We start from the raw sequence: 16226 nt of genomic DNA, 5'->3' as shown, positions 1-16226 counted from the left end.
TATTCGATCCTAAATTTTAAATTTCTTCTATAAAATGGCTGAGTGGTATTTAGTCCATCCAGACTATCAGGTAGGACAGGATGGTCTTCCTTTTCATTGCAGGTTAGCCTTAAAATAATAGACAAGCTCTCCCTCTCTTTGAAGGGCGTTACCCTCTCACCTTTGAAGTGTCCCTAAAAGTCGTAACTTCTGAGATTCAAGATCCACTGATAGAACCTGGATAAACATGTTTATAAATTATGGGAAATCATTTTCATTCGTTATCTTTACTCAATGTCATACCGTAAATCCTTGATCCAAATATAATCCTAGTGTATAAAACTATTTCCTCAACACACAATCAACAAGAATCAAACAGCTCTTGTAAATAATTACCTTTGGGATATGAAAGAAAGTGTAAACATTTTATTTGGCAGTTGTTTCGGGACGCGTGAATAAATAAATGGAAAAGTACATATGAATATTTCCTCTTGGAGTAACAGATACCATTAAACGCTTATTTACACTGCAAAGAACAGTTACGTAATGAAACTTTGTCTTATAAAAGGTAACTTCCCACACCACTGGACTGGACAGTTAAGGATGGTGATTCTAGTAGTATTGGCTTTAGCAGTCTCAATGTTGAAAGGTAATTCATCCGCAAGTGTGATAAGAAGAGTCATCATGCATTGAGTTCATCCAGGTCACACGCACTGTAGAAAGTTTCCGATGGCAGCCATGGAATTTGGTGTCTCATGCGCTTAAGTCAACTATGACATGTTTGTAAATCTGTGTGTTTCCCTTAAAACTGGAAGCGAAGAGAAAATTACGCTTGTTAATGGACACGTGCGTGAATGATCTGGGTGCCTGAACATTTAACTCCTGAAACTTCACAAACTTGGCTTTCTCTGCATCCCAGTTATACACTTGAGTAAAGGAGTAATCGCTTCCCAGAATTGCATATTGGTAATTATTTATCTGAAGAGGCTGGAACACCATGGATCCTCGAGATGGCATCCTCTGAATGTCCTGGAAGGAGGAGCCGCCCCACTTCATGACTTTGGAGTCGCCAATGAATCTGGTCAAGCAAATGTACACATCACCTTTCACAGAGAAGTGCTTCACTGCATACACATCCTCCATGTTGGGAATGTCAGTCTGGTTAATGAATAACTGTGTTGCTTTGCTCCACTGGTAAATAACAGGGCGCTGAGAACTACTGGACAGGATCAAATGAGGTGTTCTGAGGGTCAATGGTGGTCTGGCTATTTCTAGGTATTCCACATCAGTATCCCTGTACCAAGCATGTAAGGATTGGTGGGAGTAGAATCCGTTTCCATTCCATTTGTAAATGGTAGTAAAGCCAGCTTTGGAACTGTCAGCAACTACAAAGTACCAGTTGTCTTCAATCTTGAATGTTTCGATGTCATTGGGTTTTCGAATTTTGAGAACTTCAATATCTTGGATTTTTATGAATTTGTTTGCAAAGCCATCCCGCTTATAGATATGAGAGCCACCAAACAGCTGGGCCACAATGACATAGAGCTGAGTGTCAATGACTATGGGCTTGCACACCACAGTGGACGTGCCTGGGGAAAAAACAGATGAGACATTAGATGTGTGGCCACCCTCTTTAGAACATGTAAATCAGTGGTTCTCAACCTATAGGTCATGAAAAGGAGGTTAAATAAACCTTTCACAGGGGTCGCCTAAGACCATTGGAAAAATACAGATATTTATGTTACGATTCATAACAGTAGCCAAATTATAGTTATGAAGTAGCTAAGAAAGTAATTTTATGTCTGGGGGGCCATATATCATGAACTGTATTAAAGGGTCACTGCAACCAGGACGGTTGAGAGCTACTGATGTAAATACACAGGCTGGGGTTGGAAACTTCCACAGAGATCAGCCTAAAAGAAGAAACTCCCTTGGTTAATTAGGCAGGACTAATCTCCAAGACTAAAGCAGCATTGTCCTCAGGATCTGGGTCTTTATAACCACAGGGGCTTGTTATGAACAATGCCATTGTCATGTCGCCGGCTCTAGACTTAAAAGACACACAGAACATAAAAGACCAGAATTCTTTCCTTTCACTCCCTGCACTCCTAAGTCTTGTTTTCCCTGACATACCTGATTTAATTTCTCCCTTTGTAATTGAAAGCTGCCATTTCTGAACATACGCTTTATTAAAACATTACATTATTCCAATAACGTTGAGTTAAATGCTATCTTCCCTTTCCTTATCTTTGGGTGTGCGTGCATCTGTTTGCTTTCTGAGACTGAGTTTTGCTATGTTGTGACTAAGACTGGGATACCTCGGATCCACGCATCTCCAACTTCTCCCTCTCAAATGCTAAGGGTAAATATGTGCACTGCCTTTCTTTCTTTTTCTCAGTGATCAAAGCCATCTGGACTCAGAGGGGCTAAGTTCTGCTACCAAAAGACAGAGCTGTGATTCAAACACGGGCCTATCAGACTCTTTGGTTTGTTTATTTATTTTTTTCTTTTCTTTTTTTTCGGAGCTGGGGACGAACCCAGGGCCTTTCGCTTGCTAGGCAAGTGCTCTACCACTGAGCTAAATCCCCAACCCCTTTGTTTATTTATTTAGACAAGGCCTCGCTATATAGCCTTGGTTGGCCTGAAAGTGTTTACTGCAAACCTTGTTGATCTGGAACTTTGGAATACTGGCTGTAGGAGAAAAATAAAAAAGGCAGAGGAACCCTTGTGAGAAGGGAAAGAGGAAGAGGGCACTGCTTAAAATCATTTAGGGAAAATAAAGGGTTGGCCAGTGACCTATGTTAGTGTCTGTTAGCTAAGAGTATTACATTTACAAATACAATACTATCTCCTAGAAGGAGTTTAATACTTGGAAATCCAAAGACCTACAGAGCAAATCTACCCCAGACTTTTCTGATTATAGCTCTAGGGCTCTGAGGGAAGGAGTCCCACAGGAAATCTTTCTACAAAAAGAAATCGAGACTCGTGTGCGCTCATGTATGTGTGTGCGTGCATGTGTATGTTGCACATACACCAAACATGTTACCAACTAAGCTATCTCTCCTGCCCCTACTTGCCACTTCTTTCAGAACTAAAGTTATTGGGTAACCTACAGAGGATGACAACATCTCTGGGGTCAGTTTTCTTTTTTACCCAGTAAGGGTTAGAATGTGTTAGGGAGGCCACCAGATTTCATCTCAGGTGCCCATGTTGCTGGACAGAGTGATTGTGACTGCTTGGTGAGCTTGTGTTGAGAAGAATTCAGTGGCTACATATGTATTCTTCAAGAAATAATGTCACAGGCAGGCAGTGCTGCCTGTCCATGGTGGAGAGACTAGCAACCATACCATGCTTTATTTGTGGTCTGCATGGTTTGAATATGTGTGAATTCACAAACTCGTACTGAAATGAAATCCTCAGTGGAACAAGATGAAGACACAAGACTTCTAGGAAGTCATTAAATCACAGCAATGGAGTCCTCATAAAAGGGCTTGAGAGAATTGTTTTAATCTTTTAGTCTTTCCTGTAGCCCTGTGCATCCATAGAAAAGAGGCTAGATATCTTTGAAGAAGAAAGCAAGTTCTGACAAGACACTGATTCTGTTGCACTTCCCAGCTCCCAGATCTGTGAGAAATACATTTCTGATATTTATAAGTAACCCAGCCCAAGGCATTCCATTACAGTACCAGGACCAGGCTAAACTATCATCTAAGGCAAGCCTTCTGAAAATCTACAAGCCCACAACTCATTCCTTTCAAGTTCTAGTCTGCAGTGTCATCCACAGCAAGCTGAGCATGGTGACACATGCATGTAATTCTAATGCTTGGGCTGAAGCAGGAGGGTTGTGGGTTCAAGGCCAGCCTTGATGACACAGCAAGATCCTGACACAAACAGTGTAATGTGAACACATCAGATGACCTCAGCTTAGACAGCACAGAGGCTGCTACACATTGGAAAATCCACGAAGAAAGAGAAGCTTGACCTTCCTAAAAAAAAAAAAAAAAGAAAGAAAAGAAAAAAGAAAGAAAGAAAGGACTATTTGGATATCTGATAATGGATGGGTTTATGACCACTGGAAAAATCTAATTAATAATTATAACCCTTTGTACTTTGTCTAGTGCTAAGTCTTCTGCCCTCCTTTGCTGGCCTTCACAATCTTTTTTGCTTCTGCTTCCTGAGTTCGGATTACACAAGTGTGGCACCAAGCCAAGCTAATGATGGCCTTTTATAAGAAGGTCTGGGTATTCTTAGGAGCAGGCTTTGAGATGTTAGAAAACAACTGCTTTCAGAACTCTTTTGATTGATACTTTACAATTTTAAAAACTGTTGAAATGGGAACAAAACTTAAGGGTTCTCCCACCTGGGAACAAATGTAATTTATGAACAAATTAAGAAAAAATGTTGACAACAGGTTTACATACTGCAGGGTTTCTCATAATCTCTGATATGTTTATAATTAATCTCCAAGAGGGAGAGATGACTTACAGATTTATTGGTCTACAAAACCCTTTTTGTTTCAAGGAATACATTAACATCTTATTTAAAATATGCAACAGAGTTTGAAAGTTGATCTAAAATAGTCTTCCCTACTTAATCACTTACTTTCAATTCAAGCAGATTTAATTATAATTATATAATAATATAATAATTATAGTGATAACCATATTTTTGTATCATATACTCTTATGTCCTTTCTCAGAGCTAGAAACAGGAAATGACTTATTTCCACTTTCTTCCCTTTCCTTTTATTTTTCAAAAGTGCCCCCCTGAGTGTGTGTGTGTGTGTGTGTGTGTGTGTGTCTGTGACGTTATTTGTACATATGTGCATCGAGGATGCACTCATCTATGTGTGCATGTGTGAAGGTCAGAGGTCAGTGTTGGGCACCTTCCTCAAATGCTTCCCTGGTTTGAGACGGGGTCTCTCACTCGACCCTGAGCTCACTGATTGGCCCGACTGGCTACAGCCCCCAGGCTCTCCAATGCAGAACTTACAGAGAGTTGCCTGCCATTATGGCTTTTTACAAGGGTGCTAGAGATCTAACTTAGTTCTTCCTGTTTGTGCAGCAACTGCTGTACCCAGCGAGCCTTCTCCTCAGCCCCTTCGCACACAAAACAGTTTGTCATTTGTTTGAAACAGGGTCTTATTACGTAGCTGAGCTCTGCTTCCTGATCCCATCGGCCTGGCTCAGTCTCCTGAGAGATGAAGTCTCATATGAGTACTACCAGGCTCGGTTTACTTTATCTGCTTATTTTACAGTTAACAACAATGAGGATAGAGTGAAGGCGATGGGTTTATCTAGCCAAACAGTCAGAGAACCTAGATTAGAATTAATCACTGCGATCCAGCACTTTATTCTGAAGAAATATATTCCTTCTCCTAGAGTATATGTTGTATACTCAGTACTATACTACGTTTCTTTTCTTTTCTATTTTTTTTTTTAAGATTTGTTTTATGTATATAAGTGCTCTATCTGCATGTACACCTGTATGCCAGAAGAGGGCATCAGAACTCCTTATAGATGGTTGCAAGTCACCATGTGGCTGCTGGGAATTGAACTCAGGACCTCTGGAAGAGCAGCCAGTGGCTCTTAATGGCTGAGGCATCTCTCCAGCCCCTATGCTATGTTTCTTGAATATATAATCACATTTCCTTACTAACAATCCTGTGAGTTAGATAATACTCTTATTTACAAGGAGAGGAACTAAAGATTTGTTAAAGTTGAGCAGGCAGTCTCAAATCACTTAGTTAAAAGTTGGGATTAACACCAGTAAGACTAGTCGGACTTAGTCTTCATAAACTCCCCCGATTCTGTTGCCCTCTGTCAAAGCAGTTTAATGCTCTAGTCAATATTGTTAGGTTTTTCACACCTGTAATGTTGTCATAATTCCGGAAGGTCTTCTCTACATGGTCCCATTCCAGGAAAATGCATTTTCCAGTAAAAGGCTGAGCAATGACTACATATTCATCATTCAAATAAGAAAAGGTATCTATGGACAGTGACTGGTAAGGCAGGTCTTGGGACTTTGCAAATTCTGCAAAAATAGGAAAAGAAGATGAATAAATGTGAGGTAATACTAATACCTCGCTTCCTGGCTAGATCCCAAATACCCGTAAGTCATATATTTACTTCGGAGAAATAATAAAATGGCAATTCTACAATTTTGAAGCATGTAGAGTTTTAAAGGCTCATAATGTCTCCACACATTAAACCGCTCAAATGGTTCTTAACAAATTAAAAAAAAAATCAATTTTTATACGTGCAAAAAAGGGAGCCTTTTAAATAATTTTCTGCTGTAGAAATGGTTTTCAATACATTACCTGTAATGATACAGTCAAAATCCTTGGGGGAGAGGCTGTTGATTTTACGTTTCTTATACTCCGGTGGTCCTTCGCAGTAGATGTCTTCCACGGTTGCGTTGGTGTGGCCGAGCCATTCCACCAGCCACTTCAGTTTACAGTCACAGTTAAATGAGTTCCCTCTTAGGTCCCTGGAACAGAAACGTCTGCTGCATTTGCAGTACACGGGTCCTGTCATGACCCACGCGTGACGTCAACTCCAGCATTAACCTGCATGAGCTGAACCTCACTGCTTATTCAGTCTGGGCTCAGAAGCTGATTGCACAGCACCCAGAACCTAGTAACCTGGTTTTGTCTGGATTCAATGGTGTCTTAGACTAGAAGAGTAGAGTCAACGGAAATAGCATATGAGTCATATACGTAAGTTGTATTTTTTTTTAAAATAGGGGCACTAAAGATGTGTAAAAAGAAACAGGTATCGTTCATTTTAAACTTTTGTTTACTCTAACACATTCAAAATTTCATCATCTAGATGTGTAATCAATTTAAACATTATCAAGATAGCCTATTGATTAATCAATAGTCTATCCTCTCTCTCTCTCTCTCTCTCTCTCTCTCTCCCTCCCTCTCCCTCTCCCTCTCCCTCTCTCTTTCTCTCTCTCATCTTTGAGGTCCTCTGAATAGTTCATGCTTGCATCTCGATTCTGATGCTAAATTTGCATCAGAAATGCAATGATCTATGCTTAGGGTTCATAAAGTTCATAGTTCGAAAATAGATTCATATACCTAAGTTGTTCCAAATGTAATTATTTTCTAATATAATAAAATGAGAAAATTGCGATTTAAATCTTTAAAAAAAATTAAGGATCTCGATGCATGCTTAGCCTATTAAAAGGCCAGGGCTCGGTCCCTTGGACACAGATAAATAAATAGATGAATAGATGTAAAATGTAAAGTGCTTCATTTGAACTAGCACACACCCCAGGGGCCCCCTGGCTGTGAGTGTCCAGTAGCTACCTCCTTGGGCCTGGAGGACAGAATGTGGTGACTGCTGTCTGATAGTTAATTAAATCCAGTGAGCCACTGGCTTTTCTTCTTCATAGACACAGTTAATCCTGATCCTATTCTGTGGCCTACAAATTCCACTTTAATAAGAAATGACTTCACCACAGAAGAGTTAATGCAGACATAATACCTAGGACAGCCTGTGCCTGGAATAAGCTATATGGCAGAGTTTAAGTTTCCAGTTATGGCCTTGGATCACCAAGCTCTCTTTTTCTCTGCGTCTGTGCTGGTTCTCCAACTTCTTTTCTGGACACACAGAATCCTTAAGATAGGCGCTTCCCACTCTTTATGCAGCACATACATAATTTTAAACACAAGAGTATTTAACTATTTCTTAAAGTCCATGTCCATTAAAAAAAAATCAACAGAAGATCCTTGAAAAGATAAGTTATCATGCATCCTTGTACTTCTGAAATGATTCCTGATTTGGCTTAAACTCATTCTGGGATTCTCGGGGCGGGGGGTCTGAGCCAAATTTTAAGTGTTCCGTTGACAGAGGATGGGAAAGAAGCCCCATCGTGAACTATATTCCAAGTAAGCCACAGGGCATCATTTAACTTTCAAAACATTCCCAGAGTGACCTCATCTCGAGAGTAGCGGCCCTTCTGGGCTCTGGTAAACCAGAGCAGATAACTGATCTGTCAGCTCTCTCTCAAGGAGGTTTCTTGATTCCGGCACTTGCTTGGAAATAAACCAGTTTTCAGGAATTGGGAAAGCGGGCAAGAGAGTGGAGCTGCGGACAACTGCAAAGAACAAAGAAAGGTTTTCATTAGCTTCTCGATTTGAAGCTAAATTCTGGGCTTAGGTGGAAATTCTTAATTCAGAATTTGCTGTTATTAAAAAAAGCTGTTTCAGAGACATGGATATCTATATGCGTATAGATACATATCCTCTCTCTGTGTGTACATATACCATTATATTTACTTTATTAGTTTCATCATGGTACATTTATATTTATTTCATTTCCTCTCTATATTCTATAGCAAACTAAAGCGATAATAAAAAACTGTTCTCACACGTCTTCTCATCTGTTCCTATATTCTGCTCTGTTTATATTTTATTTTATTTATATTCTACTTTATGACATTTAAATGCCCTGCTAATGTTCTGGAAGACATTTAAGGAGAGACTAAATTGCTTTTGGGAGGACTGGGCATATAGAAGTTGCTTTGCTTACAGCAAAATATACAAATTCCTTGAGAAGATCTTTCACTCGGAGGCTTAAAAGTCAAAGTTTGAAAGCTCTTTTGTTTGAAAAGGGGTCAAAAGTAATTAAGTTCATTCCCTTCCTGGGGCTTAAGCCAAATTCCTAGGGATTAAGCCTAGGGTTGTTGTTCAGGCTAATGAGAGAAAAGGCAAACTCCCCTCCCTTCCCCCACTTCCTGCTCCTTTTCTGCTGCCTGACCAACCCATGGGTGTAACCTTTCATCTTACTCTGTCAGTTTCTCAGACTCCTTTATGTTTTTTCTTTGTAGCCCTACTTCCTGGACTTCATGAGAAAAAAAAAAAAAGGGAGAGAGAGAGACTTTGAAATTGTTGTGGAGGTCTTTCCTCTCTAGGCTCCCCCAGTGACCCTTACGATCGCCCCTAAAGACACACTTGGTCAGAGTAATGCCTGGGTACTGTCTATTCAGAGTTTCCTATGCTAAATCACAAAGGCGTTTAATGTAGTCTGTGTAGATGCAGGAGTGACGTCAATGAAAACATTATAATTTTAAAGCCAATTAAAAATACTAATCATCAATATCAGGTCTTATTAATTATTTTAAATTAATTAGCCAGTGATTTCTTAGGTCCTCTTACACATTTGTTAAAGAATCCAGGCCTTTGAAAATGTCTTTTGGGAGTGTCTGGAGATTGTTGTTTGCAAGACTCCTAGGAAAAGAAAAAAAAAAAAGAGTGATACAAAAATGTAGTGAAAATTCAATAAATGCATTTATGATAAAGCTTACTTATAAGTTCTTTTTAAAAATCATTTTCAGTCTGTTAAATTGTGGGAATTCAAACCCAAGACAAGCAACTGAGATTCATATTTAATATACTAAAGTGGACCTGGTCTCCAGGTTCTCCCAGCATCCCTCAGTTCCTTCTTGGCATACCCTACCCTCGACTTCCCAGCCCAGGACTCGGCTTGCCCTCCCTAAGAGGCTCTTTCTTATATATTGGTCCCACTTCTCTCTGTGGTCCCTTTTCTCTCTTTCTTCTCCCCTTCCTCATGGACACTTCTCTGGCCTTCTTCCTTGGGACCAGTGAACTGGCCTCAGAGCTGTTTCCCGATAGACCTGCCTTTATATACACTTTATAATCTGACTTGAATTGGCTCATTTCACACAAGGAGAAATAACTTATATTACATATATAGTACTTTTATTTCCCAAGATACTACTCAAATTTCTGTTGTTGAATTTTCAATCTCTGACCTCTTCCCTTCAATATCCACTCGGCACTGACGTAACACTTGATACTTCTTGATATCGACTTAAGGCAATAGCAACATTGAACCATCAGCAGAATAGTGCTTGGGTGTCCCTCTTAGAATTCATAACCCGAGACTCCTCTGCAGAGAGAGGTCCAGCCTAGTGGATGCTTCCCAAGCGATGCCTGACTACACCAGATGATAATGTCCACCTCCAAATGCCCTTCCTCTTTTGGCTGGGACTTTGATTTCCTTCCTTCCTTCCCCAATCCAATCCCTTGCTTCAGAGAGCAGCTAAACTCCCAATCCCTTTGCCTTCGTGTGCTTTCTTCTCTCCAAAGTGTGTTCCCTTGTTTCTGGTTTTCCATTTCTGCAAAAGGCTTTCTCACTATGTCCATCCTTCCTCTTTAATTATTCCCTTCTCTTGACTCTTACCCTGTCATCACACAATTATTTTCTTTCTCTTCTTAGTCACTGTTACGCAAATAACTAGAATGCGTCTGCTAACTAAGGGTTACCAACCAGAAGCCAGAATACAGTGCTGCTAGTAACAAGGTAAGAGAAATGTATGCACACGACAGAAAAGTGAACATGAGTGATCAAGTTCTGGAGACGGCACAAGGTACTGACACTTTTGGGGTTTTGCTAGCATGTTTGATTTATTCTCACAATAGCATTTAAGTCTAGAACAGAAGGGGCCTTTTGTTGGTCTCAAAAGCCCTTGAAAAATCCTCTCGACTTCCTTTTAAAATATTCTTCTAGGTTCTATCTCTCTTTTACTTCCTCTACTTAAATATGAGATTTTTTTTCACATTCGAGCATTCCTGACTTTTTAGAACTTACTTTAAAGCTCGTTATGCTGTTTGTTGGTTTTAGAAATCACTACTAGATGGCATAATTTTTTTTTTCAGTGAGCTATGGAATGTAAGAATGGGAAACAAATTAGGATGTTTAGGTCTCCATGACAATGGGTTTGGTGATGAAGGGCATGGCTTTGCAGTCAGTTTGAGCTGGGTGGAAATCAGAACTCTACCACTTTGTAGCTGGATGGCTTCTGTTCTGCATCCTCTCTAACAAACATACCATGGTGGTATTGAACATCTGCTACAGGTCCATGTGCACAGCCTTGGTCCTCAGCCTCTGTTGTGTTATTAGAAAATGGTAGAAATGTTAAGAAGTGGAGCCTAGTGGGAGGTCACTTGGGCTGTGTCCTTGAAAGAAGACTGTGACTGGTCCTAACCTGTGCTGGTTAGGTTTTGTTAACTTGACCCGAACCAGAGTCACCAGAGAGGGGGGAACCTCAATTGAGAAAATGCTTCCATCCGATTGGCCTGTAGGCAGGCCTGTGGGACATTTTCTTGATGGATGATTGATGTGGAAAGGCCCAGTCTACTGTGGGCAGTGCCATCCCTGGGCAGGTGCTCCTGAGATGGGTGAGAAAACTGAGAAACAAGTCAACAAGCAGCATGGCTGGCTTCCACTTCAGCTCTTGCCTTCAGGTTTGGCTTCCCTCAAGAGACTATGATTCAGGAGATGTAGGCCAAATAAACCCTTTTCTCTTCAAGTTGCTTTTGGTCGTGGTATTTATCACAGCAATAGAAAAGTAACCAACGCACTTCCCATCTCTCTCTGTTTTCTGAATGTTAAGAGTTTAACTCCTCAACATATGCCCACCATGATGTGCTGCCATAGGCTCAAACCAAACATGAACTGAAACTTCTATCGGTGGGAACAACAGTATCTCATCTTGAATATTGTTAGAACAAGAGAAATGAAAAAGAAAGAAAGAAAACAAGATAGCCTAGGATAATATTTAGTATCAAGATTGCTCTTTAAAATGGGAGTGGAGAGACGAAGGGGGAGTGCAAGGGAAAGGGCAAAGGCTCCTGTGTGCATATTGTCCAGGAAGTCATTTTTGGAAAATGGACTGCAGGAATGTACTGTCATGGCCGTCCACACGTAGCAGCAATGATGAGCAATGTGAAGGTTAGTTACAGACAAAAGGATGGCACTTTGATGAAGGTTTGATGAACAGTAAGACTGAGAAAGTTGGACTAAGAGAGGAAATAAGCCTGAGTCACAACAAAGGCTTTCCTGTCTGTTCAGCCTTGGACTGGATTTCAGATCGCTTTTCTGGGTCTCTGGGAAGCCCCAGAGCCATCAGGTCGATTTAGAGGAGCAGAACACAGGCAGAGAGGTGTGAGCAGAGACTCACCAAGGAACCGAAGAGTCTGGGAATAACTTTACAGAAAACTGAATGGATTCTGAGGAAGAGCGTGTTTCTAGTGCAGCTTGAATGGGAAGTGGAGAAAAATACATCTCGGGCTCAGGAGGGGATCAGCAAACTGGTAAACTCGAGGTGGGTTAGAGAACTACCCAAGGGCCAGTTAAGAGTGTTTAACAATTCCCAGACGAGGAGAAGGTGGAAACCTTAGCCAGCATTCCATTGCATAAGCAAGGGAAGATCTTTCATCTGCCTTTGTCTTTGACTGTGCAGAACTGGAAACAACTGGCATCTTTTTAAATAAGGAATTGTGTAAACAAACAATGGTTCACAATTAACACAGACTATTTCGTAGATTCACAAAAGGGGGCCCAATCCCGATGCATTACAAAATGCCTAAGTGAAAATAAATATGGAAAAAGTGTGTATAGTCCAGGCAGAGAGAGGATAGAGGTCTCAAGATGTACAGAAGAATCTTGTGGAGATTGAGAAACTGTTGGTTGAGTGTCCTGTGCCCTGAGAGAGCCAGCAGCGAAGAGAGCTCAGGACCTCCTGGATCCACCACAGGCACCTGAGGGCTTCAGAGAGACTCTCCACAGAGGACAGACACCTAGGGCATCAGGCTGGGGCTGCTAAGGAGAAACAGCTCTTGGCAGTTTGCTCAACATTTGTTTTTTACCCAAAAGGGTGAAGAGAATGAGGCCTGGGCCCTATTACGTAGCTGGGACATCTATAGAGCCTGAGAGAGCACTGTTTGCTTTAAGACTAGGCTTCCACTACGGTAGTTAGGATTATCTGACCCTTCATATTCTACCTCAGTGTCAAGTTTTCCAGTCTGTATTACATTTTCTCGGCACCCCCACTCCCCCCAGCCTGCCTCCAGCCAGCTTTACAGAGAAACAATTTCACATTGGTCTCATACTTGGTCTCTTCGTTGGGACACTCTGGTAAGAGCAAGAGTTAGATCGGATCCAGACTTTAATACTAACCATGAGAATACTTCTTAGGACTAAGAATAAGAAAAATTTGGAGTAAAAGAGAAAGAGTCTGGGGACAGAGGTGGCCTTCAGAGGTGTCAGTTGACTTTCAGTTGGGATGAGCAGAGGAACAGTAGGTTCTTGCCTTGACCCAAGCCTGCCTCCATCAGATTCACTATAAGACTCCCAGATCAGCTCCAGAGTGCAGTGCAAACTGGTGTGAGCAGGGAAATGGGGGGGCAGGCTTGAGTTTTGGAGGCTTTCTATGAAGCCAGTTCCTCTTGGGTCAGAATGATCTACAACTCCTAATCTTGCTCCTAAATCACATCTCCATACCTTCCCCTGTGAAAGGCTTATGGCTTCATCTCTAACAACAGTCAGATGATTCTGGAAGCAGTGCTTTAAGCCACATGTGCTTAGGAGTCACTACCTCTGACAAGGGACTTTTCTAGGAAGTCCAAAGACACGGAGTGTCAGGTGGGGCTAGTGGACTACAGAAGACAGGACCGTGAGAGACTGAGGAAAGCATTTCCTCACTGCTAGCTACTCCTTTGATTGTTCTGATTTGAGAGCTCAAAGAATGTCATCTATATATACCTTCAAATGAATAAAGAATGTGGAAAGGCAGTCAGGGAGGGAGAGAGTCAGGGAGGGAGAAAGCCAGGGAGGGAGGGAGGGAGGGAAAGAGGGGGAGGGAGAGGAGCAACAAGGAAGGGAGAGAAGCAGGGGGGGGGGGAGAAGGAGAGGGCCAGGGATGGAGGGAGAGGGGTAGGCTGGAGATAGGGGGAGAGAGTAGGGTGGGGAGAGAGGAAGAGGGGCAGGGATGAAGGGAGGCAGGCAGGAGGAGAGGGAGAGGGGCAGGGAAGGAGGGAAAGAATAGGAAGGAGGGAGGGAGGGAGAGAGGGAAGCAGGGAGTCCGCAGTGGGTGAGAGGAAGCTCTCTTATCTAGACACAGCAAAGAGCAGATACCACTTCTCCAGGATTCAGTCGTGTGAGCTTATCCCCAAAGACATTATTGAAAATTAAACCATTTCCTAGAGATACCGCCAAACCCAGGCTAATTTCCCACCCTCAATACCATTAGCATAGGATTTGGGGAGATTATACTCTTTCATGAGCTTAAAGGTGCAAATCTTACTCAAACCATAGTGGCCTATTTAACGGTTAAGATCTGAATAGTTGGTATAGATTTGAATTTTTCAAATGAGGATGTATTTTTTTTTAAATTTGGAATAAAAGAATAGCTTGTGAGCAATGACAATCAATTTGCTAAATGCTCTTCTTGATTTCTGGTAATACTCAGTGGCCCTTTCAGTAACACTGAACTGTCACTGTGGCTGTGGACCTGTGGGGCCAGGACTGTTTGCACAGGTATGCGGAAGTATTAGAGGGTAAGTGTCTGCGGTCTGTCTGTTGTGGAATAGCTGCTACGTGCTGAGAACTGCCGGGGACAGGACGGATGTCTGCAATATCTCAAAAGCAAGGATACCCCTGTGTTCCAAATCAGTTAAGAAGTCTTCGTGTTAGCCTTAGTGTTGACAGGCTTGTGAGGATGTAGTGCCGTATCGTGAATAAAGGGGGATTTCTGCCACCTGTCTCCTTAGGTTCAAAGCCTGGGGCAGGTCATTAGCCCTCCTGTTTCCAGATTACTCATAGGTAAAATGATGGTGTTAGTAATCTGTAAACTGATGGTGAGGGCTGGGAGTGCAGCTTGGGAAGTAGAGTGCTTGCCTAGGATGTAGATCAGTTGCTAGGATGCTTGACTAGCATGCGCAAATCCCCGAGTTCAAGCCCCAGCACTGCATTAACCAGGCATGGTGATATATGCCTGCAATCCCATAACTTGGGAGGTAAAAGAAGGAAGATGGGAAGGCTTAAGGTCACGCTTGGCTACGTAGTGAATTTAAGCCCATATATGGGGACATAAGCCCCCTTGACTTGAAAAGAAAGAAAAGCAATACCTCTGTCTGTCTGTCTGTCTGTCTGTCTATATCATCTGCATCTATATCTGGAACCCAATTGCTCTCAGAGTATCGCTGGTGATCTTGTCCAGAGTTGCTCCAGTGGAAAGGACAGTGAGAAACACTGCAGTGGGAACGAGGGGTCAGCTAGCACATCTCGGGTATGAGTAATCAAGAGGAAAGGAGGCCCCAAAGTTGAGTGATGAGGGCTATTAAGTTCCAGTTAATTAACTATAACTGTCCACTGACAGCAAGGCGAGCCAGATACTCGAGAACACCTAGCTCTCAAGCTTGTTTGGAGATTAAATGGGTGAACAGCTGCACAGCGGTGAGCGTGCATCCACAGGGAGATGCTAACACATCAGTCCTGGATTAGGGCTGAAAATGCACAGTGTCCTGTGCCCTGTCTGCATTTTGCATCAAACTAGAATATCAGCATGTGAAGCTGCAGGTCGCTAGAGACACGAGCTCAAGTCGAGGATGGTTGCAGGGCGGGTGGGAGCATCCCAGATGGCTGTGGGTGTTGCTTTCTTAGCAGCACAGCTCTTCGGCACTGAAACAAATGTGCTGTCTGATCCAGTCTAGTTTGCCATAGCGGCGATTTTCCAGTAGGTTCCATTGCCACAATCAAAGGTTTTCTCAGGCAAACCATGAGAAAGAACACTAAGGCAGATGGAATGATGGGATGCCTGCCTTCCAGAGTGCCTGATGCTGGTCGGTTAGCCTCAAGGCAACTAGGCGTTCAATGGAGGCAATATCCCAGGTGATCTGAGCCCTGGGCTGTAGGTGCACTCTAAAGTGAAGCTACACTTTTGAGAACCCCTATCGGCCCTGAAACTGTCACTATGGAAAAACTGGGGGATGATGAGATGAGGGCATTTGTGAAAGCAGTTCCATAGAATGGGAAGGTGATGGTCTCAGTCATGGACATCCACAGTGCTGTGTGCTTTGTTCCTAACTCTGTGTCTTGGTACAGAGAAACACACACTACAGATCCCTTGCCACAAAACACCATATGCTGCTACCTTTGAATTTGGCCAATAAAAAGGCCATCACCAGAAGTGAGCCACTCGGGGTTGGGTATTTAGCTCAGTGGTAGAGCGCTTGCCTAGCAAGCGCAAGACCCTGGGTTTGGTCCCCAGCTCCGGGGGGGAAAAAAAAAAAGAAGTGAGCCACTCCCAGTGCCCTAGCCTCGAACTTCCCCAAGCTGTGAACTGAATCCCCCAATATTTAATTAGCATTATAGACGTATCCCCATATAATAATAGGACACTCAGAATAAAACAATTCAGAGAGAGTCTTAATA

At 42.3% G+C, this 16226-nt stretch overlaps 1 protein-coding gene across 1 annotated transcript in view; it reads right to left on the bottom strand.

Annotated features, from left to right (window-relative positions):
* Positions 1–385: 385 nt before the first annotated feature.
* The window catches only part of Lgi1 (leucine-rich, glioma inactivated 1), a 41356-nt gene continuing 25515 nt past the window's right edge, over positions 386–16226 (bottom strand). Inside the window, exons 5-8 of the mRNA NM_145769.4 lie at positions 9146–9217; positions 6299–6468; positions 5848–6012; positions 386–1568 (exon numbers count right to left, since the gene is read on the bottom strand). Coding sequence (NP_665712.1) covers positions 733–1568; positions 5848–6012; positions 6299–6468; positions 9146–9217 — 1243 coding nt within the window. The 3' untranslated portion in view covers positions 386–732. The remainder of the gene's footprint in view (positions 1569–5847; positions 6013–6298; positions 6469–9145; positions 9218–16226) is intronic.

The sequence above is a fragment of the Rattus norvegicus genome, chromosome 1 (genome assembly GCF_021556685.1).
Source record: "Rattus norvegicus strain SHRSP/BbbUtx chromosome 1, alternate assembly SHRSP_T2T, whole genome shotgun sequence".
Taxonomy (NCBI): Eukaryota; Metazoa; Chordata; class Mammalia; order Rodentia; family Muridae; genus Rattus; species Rattus norvegicus.
The sequence above is the reverse complement of the archived record's forward strand: the minus strand, read 5'-3'. Positions and strand labels throughout refer to the sequence as shown.